Source organism: Poeciliopsis prolifica, unplaced genomic scaffold (genome assembly GCF_027474105.1).
Source record: "Poeciliopsis prolifica strain line A6 unplaced genomic scaffold, Auburn_PproV2 SCAFFOLD105, whole genome shotgun sequence".
In the NCBI taxonomy this organism is placed as follows: domain Eukaryota; kingdom Metazoa; phylum Chordata; class Actinopteri; order Cyprinodontiformes; family Poeciliidae; genus Poeciliopsis; species Poeciliopsis prolifica.
Genome location: NW_026562480.1, coordinates 649,619 through 657,970, shown reverse-complemented (window position 1 = coordinate 657,970; position 8,352 = coordinate 649,619). Strand labels below are relative to the sequence as shown.

The window sequence follows — 8,352 nt, the reverse complement described above, 5'->3', positions numbered from 1 at the left end:
TAATAAATTGCTCCCCATAAACATGTATTTATTTCTAAGCCCTAAAATGTAAATTTTTACCAATAAAGTACAAAATGTTTATGCAAATTAATACTTTCTTAAGCATGATTGGAACTTGTGAATCAGACAAAACTCTGATATATGTCTATTTACCAAATATATTTAATTTTTGTAAATAATACTCACTGGTACATAATTTTCCCTACACATGTACCTTATGCACACACACAAAAACACTTTTTAAGACAGAAATATTACATATCAAATCATTTAAATGCACTTTTTATTTTTATAGTTTGACTGCCTTCAGAAGAAACAAAAGACCTAAATATAAAAATGTGAGTTTAGCATATTAATTTCTGTACCGTTTGCAGAAATAACATCGAAATACAGTTTGAGAATCACAGTAGATATTACACTGTCAAAGTTATGCTACAGTAAAATACAAAATGGTGACCAAGAACTCAGAAAATAATCTGACCTTTCTCCACAGCGCCACCTGGTGGCACCAAGGCTGAATTTCAACAGGCAAGACAAAAGACATGAAAAGAAAATAGAAGTTTATTGAGTTTCCGATTCCTGCTCAGCCTTCCAGTCGCACAAACACAACAACACAAACAGGAGTTAAAATCTGGACACATAAATACAGTTTTTCTTGTGCCATGAAGTCTTGAAAAGAAAACTCAGTTGCAGTCACACAGAACGGGGGGCCGGTCTGTTGAATCGATCAAGAACTGGGGGGAAAAGGGAAAAGAAAACGTAAACAAGTCTGGAGAGCCAACATAAATATAACGGAGGGGAGGCTGAAGTCGGATCGGTGCAGCAGAAGAACGAGCGGATGGATTCAGATTGTTGAACTCCTCAGAAATAGTTTGACATGTTTATGTTTTTGTTATTAATTTTATGAATTAAGAGTCATTTACTGCAACTACGGAGGCAAAAAAGGAAGAAACCAGGAAGTCAGTCCATGAATGCAACCAAAAAATTTAAATCAACTTAAAGAAAAAACTCTAAGGCGGCTAAAGTGGCACCACATTGAGTTTCTAGCAAAACCTTCAGCGTGTCGACACTTCATTATTCTGGTTTGATCTGGGCCAGAACGTGGACCAGAACCACAGGGCAGCAGAAACCGTTCAGCAGACATACAAATGGATTAATCATGATGTTTGATCACAATGATGAATAGAAGGCTATAAATAGAGACAGAAAGAAGAAACCCACACAAAGCTGCTCAGGCCCTGAAGCCGGTTTAGGGAAATGAAGTGACCCCGTGACCCCAGCACCAAACAAAACCTCTCCAACGTTTCCATTTCAGAATCCACAAAGTTCAGCATCCGTAAAATATTTCATAACATTTCCATCAGTTTTTATGAACCTTGTGGGATGAAAACGTTGATTCATAATCACCCGATTCATTCATGGTTTTTTTTGGGCCGATCGACTTTTAACAAGAAAACTAAAATGTTTCAAATATAGACTGGAGTGTCTCACAATGAATGAGTAATTTAAATCAATTTGAGATCGATTTTGTTTGTAAAAAGTCCCAAAAATAGTTTCTGTAGCGTCTAATCCAGATTAAGGATTATACTTTAACACTAAAGCAAACAAAACGATCTGCAAAACGACGCAGGTTTCTCTCTCAGCTGCAAATTAAAGAAACTGATGGAGATCATCCAAATATAAATGAGAATAAATCCTCTTTAGATTTTTATCTTCTAGGTGCCGAAGTTAGAAAGTTAAACTCGGATGTTTGATCGAACCAAAAGGCATATTTTAAGTTTGATTATTTAATATTTAAAAAATGAGACTAAATGAATCTAAACTATTAACAATAAAGAAACATTAAGATGAAATCAGAGCAAAGTTTAGCTTCAAGTTTTTTAGCTAAAAATAACAACCAAACAAGCCGGCAGGGTCAAAAGGTCACATTTCCTTGTCAGAGGAAAGCAAACAAAAACAAAAGAACAAACTAAAACCAGCTGCGTCGACAAACGGCGAGTCCAACAAACCGGCTATCAGCGTTTTCAGGTTCTGAACGGATCAGACGTCTCGACGTCAAACTGTTTCTGCGGCGAAGCTGAATCTACGCAGGGAGGAAATCATTCAGAGCAGAAGCTGCGGTTTCACTGGCGGCTGCTTTCACATGCAGGATCTTACGCAGCAATTAAAATAATTAAAACAAAATAATCAAATCTGACTCAGACCGCCTCAGAAACGCCTCCATGTTTGCCTGCGTCGACTAGAGATGAAGAGAAAACGAAAATAAAACTAGAATCCGCCTCCCAGCAGCATCCGACCGGGAGAGGAAGCTCAGCAAAGATGGAGGATCACCAAGAAACAAACTGCAGCGCCACGAAGCCGCCGCCGTCCCGCCGCTTCCTCCTACCTTCTGGTTTTGGCACGGATGAGTTCGGTGAATCTGAAGTGTGTGTGTGTTTCATTATCATAGCTGTGTAAGTGTGTGTGTGTGTTTTATTCTTCTGTCTATTTCACACTTAAATCTTTACCCTTTTTCCCTCATATGGGCTAATAATCTAAAGCAAAAATAATACAGTCTCCATGATGGCGAGGGGGCAACCGGGGGAAATACAGCTGACCCCTCTCCACGCGCTTCTTTCCTGGCTCTTCCTCCTCCTCCTCCTCTTCGTCGGCGCTCCTAGCGGATGGCCTTGACGGGGCTCTTGAAGCTGGAGGCGGCTTGCAGCTGCAGCTGGTACGCCATGGGGTGGATCTTAAAGCCGTACAGACTGCAGGAAACACACGGCAAGAAAGACGTCAAACAGAGATCGGTAGCTTCTGAGAGTTTTGACAGTGATGGACTCAAACCTGAACCTTCAGAGCCACATAAAGACGGTTACAAAGTCGGCCTTCTATCACCTGAAGAACATCTCCAGGTTTAGAGGACTAAAGTCTCAGCCAGACCATCCGTGTGTTTAATTCTTTATTGAGTACTGCAACAGTCGTTCAGGCCGACTGTATGTGTTACTAACCGGGGGACAAACTGGTTGGCGGGCCTTTTGGGTCGGTACTCGGGGTGAACCATGAAGAGCATGTGGGGGAAGCCGGTGCCAAAGTAGGCTCCGTCTGTGTGGTGGTGTCTGGAGGACTTGGGTGTGTAAACGTCCATACATTTAGGGCAGTAGAGCTTCACCATGGCCTCTCCTGGGATGTCCGACAGGCCTGCAGAGGAAGAGAGGAACAACTCGGTGTTCGCCACACGAAAACATTTTTATTTCTTCTATTCTTACAGGGATGCAGGATGTTATGGGCCGACATTAGCTGTCAGAATAACGATAGAAAAGGTGTTTATTTTATATTAGAAACCAGAGATAATGACGCCTGTCTCAGTGTCTTAGAGAGCATCAATATGACACTGAACATGAAGCAGAGTGAAAGTGTTGCACCATTTTCAGCAGGCGAAGCTGACAAAGTTAATGCAGTATTTTAATTACACAGCAGAGAAAACCACAGAGTTTCAGTAAGTAGGTGCAGGAAAAAATACTGGGATCTGTTACCGATCAATTGAGTTTTAGTATATCGGATTTCGCATAAATAAGTTTTTATTTTTATTCACCAAAAACAAAAAGAGGTTTTGATCGAGAAAATGAATAAGAAAAACCAAAATAAAATAAAAAAAAAACATATTAAAATGAAACATTCAGAACATAACCAGATGGTTTCAAACAAAAACAATGAAATTCTTTAACTGCAATGAAAAACCTCCAGGTTATTCCACCAAATATAGATTTCTGACTCAAAACGTTAATATTGTTGTTCCTGATGAATTTTAACTTTTTTTTTTTTTTTGCGTTATTTGAACTCTGTGTCTTTTTTGTTATTTAACCATTTCTCATTTTCTGCTAATACTAAATATTTGCTTGGTGTTTCAGAGACATGTTGTCAGTAGATTAAAATAATGCTCATTTTACTCAAACCTATAAAAAGTAAAACCAGAGAAATTATTCCTAGATTAACTTAATCAAGGCGACACTTTTAATTCCACCAATTTCATTTCATGAAATTATTCTGACTCCAGAGGCAAATCAGGATGAAACAAATAAACGTTCAGATGACAGAAGAGTGAAAAACGGCCGTCATGAATAACTTCTTCATTTGAAGAGCATCGTTTTGACTCACCGATGGGAAGCATGGGCTGATTCTCACAATAAACTCGTGGGCAATAACCAAAGTCTCCCTGCTGGTACTTTTCCAGCTGATGACAGAAAAAAAAAAACAAAAGAGTCAAACTGGCAAGATTTAGCTTTTAATTTTGACATGAACCACATTAGTTCATGTAAAAACAGGAATATTTTTTCATATTTTCTGGAGTAAATACAACAAGTTTTTATTTAACAACGTACATTCAGGTTCAGTGAGCAGAGAATTGATTATTTCTAAAGATCTGTCAGGCTTGCCATCAATTTGTTTAATTTGCAAAATAATATTTACTGAATGCAGTAAATTACCCACGGAGACAAACCTTCAAAAACTTATTTATGCTCATAAAATAGTCATAAAAATGAAGAAACATATGGACCTTGAGTTTGACATCTATGCTCTGCAGGACAAGTTTCAGAAACAGCTGATTAAACTGTTATTCATTCTTTTAAATTAAAATAACACTAAAACCAAACTGAACATAATTTTTTCCTGGTTCAGATTGTATTTTATATGCATTTCTGTTTTATTCATTTATAAATGATATTCTGACAGCATAAAGATCAACTGAAGCTTCAATTATTTCACTTTTTATAGTGTCTCTTTACTAATTCCCAGTTGCAGCAGATCTGACGTAAACAAAGCACGAAGTTACGATTTTGTCTTCAACCCCGGAGTGTCGGGTGGATAAAAGCGGCGGTTTGGCGCCTACCATCTGCGCGATGCCTCGGTTGGTGAGGATGTAGCGAGCGTGGATGAGGCCGTAGAGCATCTCAGCCGCCTGCTCAATCAGGTCGCTCTGGTTGGGATTATCCTCCAGCTCCTCGTCTGAAGGCGAAGAGAAAACATCCTTACTGGTTAAATCATCTTTACTAGGTTAAAACATCTTTACTAGGTTAAAACATCTTTACTGGTTAAATCATCTTTACTGGTTAAAAAATTGTGGATTAACAGGAGGACGAAGGAGGAAAGGATAAAAACTGAAGCAAACTGGGGAAAAATAAAAGTTAAAGGCTTCATTGAAAAGCAACGATGAGCGAAAACAGATGAAAGTCAAACATCTTAGTCAGAGCTACTACAGACAGCGGTACCGACCCGGTTCCAGGTCCAGGATCATGTCCAGGGCCTGGCGGTAGTGAGGAACCTGCTCATTCAGGCCCGTCAGGTTGAACTTGTCCTGGATGTAATCCTCATCCACCTGGAAACACAGAAGACCAAACGTAAACTTGTCCTAAACACCAGGTCGGGTTGAGAGCATCGATTTAGATCCGTTTGATTTTATAAAAGATTCTTTCAAACTTTTTCAGTTTTTGTTTGTTCCTAAGTTTTGTGGCTGTGGAAATAAAGCCGGATGAACCAGGTCACATGTTGTGAAAATTATTAATTTAACCACTAAAGGATTTATTTCCCAGATTAACTTTACTACTTCATGAGTTCTGGGTCGAACATATTTAAAGAGGGTTTTGTTTTTTATGCCTATGTGCATAAAACTTTGCAGAGAGCAGAGGAATCAGACAAATGAATGCATAAGAATATAAACAGATTGATGATAGAGAGATAAATACTTGGAAAGGATGGATGGGAGGGATAAAAAGATAAACGATGGATGGGCTGGTTGACAAAAAGATGAGGCTTTGGAATAAAATCAGACATAATAGCTTCCCATTTCCTTCTTTTACCATAACAAAGCGAATCTGGACAATACATTTAATAAATGCTTATAATCTAGTTTTACCAGCTTGTATGAACACTGACTGCATCAACAAATTTTAAACAAGCCTCTGATTCAATATGACTGAATCTAATGGATTTTTTTTTTTTTTTACCTCATCATCAATTTAACTCAACCCTGATGAAGAGATTCGTCTAAAAGTTGCCAGACGCTGAGAACGGTGACACTGCAAAGAGTAATTCTGGTTCTATAATGTTTACTAAACCGAATCAGGATCAGAATCACATCGGAAGTAGAAGATGACAAACTAAATAAGTCGCATTTTATGGTTTTAATAAATTATGACAGTAGCATTGAAATAATCTGGAACCAAACATGTCTTTTAATTTATCTTTTAATGTCAACAAGTGATTAGTTGTGTCACTTACCTCACAGAAAAACTCATTTCCTCTCAGTCCACAGAACCAGGAAATCCACGACACTTCTTCTGAACTGCTCATCTCTAAAAGTCTACACCAGGAAGCGGACAAACCATTAAGTGCTGTGGTTTAATCAGAACCAAAAGCAAAAATCAGGTAAACAGTTTGGAAATATTTCTAAATAATGTGTTAATCTAGAAACCACAAAAAAACCTTACAGTAACAATTTTTAAGATTAAGCAGCTACTAATACTACTAGGTCAAATGAAGTGGGCGTTATGTTTCCCATTCCTCGCTGTTGAATGAATGCAACACATCATTAACCCGAGGTTAATCAATCATTTACCTGAGTAACTTTTTGGAAAAAAAATTACTTTATGGAATAATTTTACTGCACCAAACATTATATTTTAAATTGAGTAATATTATGATGAAGTACTGCAACATAAAATGCAGTTTATGTTGAAATGAGATGTCTTACTTCACACGAGTTTGTAATTTAAAAGTTATTTCTATCTGCTGGGAGCATTTGGAAACCAATACCATAAATATGATACAGTCAATGAAAGAACTTTACCCTGTTCTAACAAATATGTACACATTACATACTGTGATCATTGGTTTCATAAATTTATACTGAAGAATTTTGATTTAGAAAAGCGTTTCTTCTAATAACTTTGTTGTTTTGTAATCATGTATGTTTTTTGCACCTACCTCATCAAAATACCACATAACGTTATAGTTAAATCTGTGTCATAATTTAAAAAAATAAAATAAGTTATGGTCAGTTACTCAGAACTTGAGTGACATTTTCATAAAATACTTGTTTACCCTTCATTGAGTTATTTCTTGGATAACTACATTTTACTTTTGGGTTAAAATATAATGAAGTAGTGCAATATTTTCCTTTTGCAAGCTCATAAAAATGATTGTCAAAGAGGAATTTGATAGAGAACAGCACTCTTGACGCAAAACATATCGGCTGTATAGGAGCTAAAATGGCTAACGATAAACAACTAAGTCAGAAGTGAAGGTTTATTTTCAAAAACCAAAACTTTTGTCGACATTTTTGCAAACATATCGCAATATGTAAATCAACATATTTCGATTTATTCTGATCATAAATGTGTTTTAATCACATTTATGGTTGCTCAAGCTAATGTTAGCTCGCTAGGCTAAAACCGGCTAATGGCGCAGGGACAGAAAACAGGCCTCAAGCTAAAGACCGACTTCCGCTCGAACCAACTTATATTTCCGTTTTTTATTAAATATCCCAGTCCGATCAGAATAAATACGTACCTGTTTTTTTACTTTTAAAGCCAGAGACGAGCCGACTTTCAGTTATGAAGCCGTCTCTCTAGAGTAAATAAAATGGACACCCCCTCCCGGTTCACTAAGCAGAATCTTCTTCTCCCTGTGGCGGCAGACGGCTCCGTGCTGCCGCCTTTCGTCAGCTTCCAGTAGTACAACGCTAGTGGGGATTCAACATATTTTTTAAAGTGGCTAAAAATAACATTTTTAGTCCATTTTTAGTCTACTATTGAGGATAAACCATAATACATTTATGGAAAATGATTCTAATGTAGGAAAATTAAAATTTATATTTAAAAAATCTGTGGAATGAAGAAAACGTATGACGAGTTGGATGTTAGACAAACAACGGATGTTTACAGGTTTTTGAAAATTATATAGCCTAAAAATATTTTACATATTTATAAAGACCTAGGAATCCCTGTGAAAATACTCATATTACTATTGAGTAAATCTCACTTGTCCGGGGCTCAATTAGCATTAATTACTGCATCAATGCAGCATTGCTATGGTGTTTTCTATCCAGTAAAGCACATCATAGAAGTAGGTACTGGGTACTCAAAATCTGCCTGAAAAATTTAAAATCTTCATATTTTCACCAGATAAGAAGCATAAAATGCTCGAGTTTCCAGGCAGTTGGTTGCTCCATCATTTTACTTCAACTGACAAACTTCCAGGTTGGTCAAGTTTGTCAGGATTTTTGTCACTTTTGCTTTATTTAGTGATATTTAAGAAATAGATGCAACCAAGTCTGTTCTGCAGTGAATCACTTAATGTTTGTAGTCCTATGAT

General features: G+C 37.1%; 1 protein-coding gene across 1 annotated transcript; it reads right to left on the bottom strand.

Moving 5' to 3' along the window:
* Nucleotides 1–543: 543 nt before the first annotated feature.
* On the bottom strand, nt 544–7,660 carry csnk2b (casein kinase 2, beta polypeptide). The gene is made up of 7 exons (XM_055023712.1): nt 7,549–7,660; nt 6,259–6,340; nt 5,254–5,356; nt 4,871–4,986; nt 4,138–4,213; nt 2,991–3,180; nt 544–2,747 (listed from the first exon to the last, which is right to left on the bottom strand). The coding sequence occupies exons 2-7, from the start codon at nt 6,328–6,330 to the stop codon at nt 2,657–2,659; spliced, it is 648 nt and encodes a 215-aa protein (XP_054879687.1). The 5' UTR covers nt 6,331–6,340; nt 7,549–7,660; the 3' UTR covers nt 544–2,656.
* Nucleotides 7,661–8,352: the final 692 nt, after the last annotated feature.

Coding starts and splice junctions, on each gene's coding strand:
- csnk2b (XM_055023712.1), bottom strand. CDS start 6,330: ATGAGCAGTTCAGAAGAAGTGTCGTGGATTTCCTGGTTCTGTGGACTG. Junction 5,357..6,258: donor GAAATGAGTTTTTCTGTGAG/GTAAGTGACACA, acceptor CTGTGTTTCCAG/GTGGATGAGGATTACATCCA. Junction 4,214..4,870: donor ACCGAGGCATCGCGCAGATG/GTAGGCGCCAAA, acceptor TTCTGTCATCAG/CTGGAAAAGTACCAGCAGGG.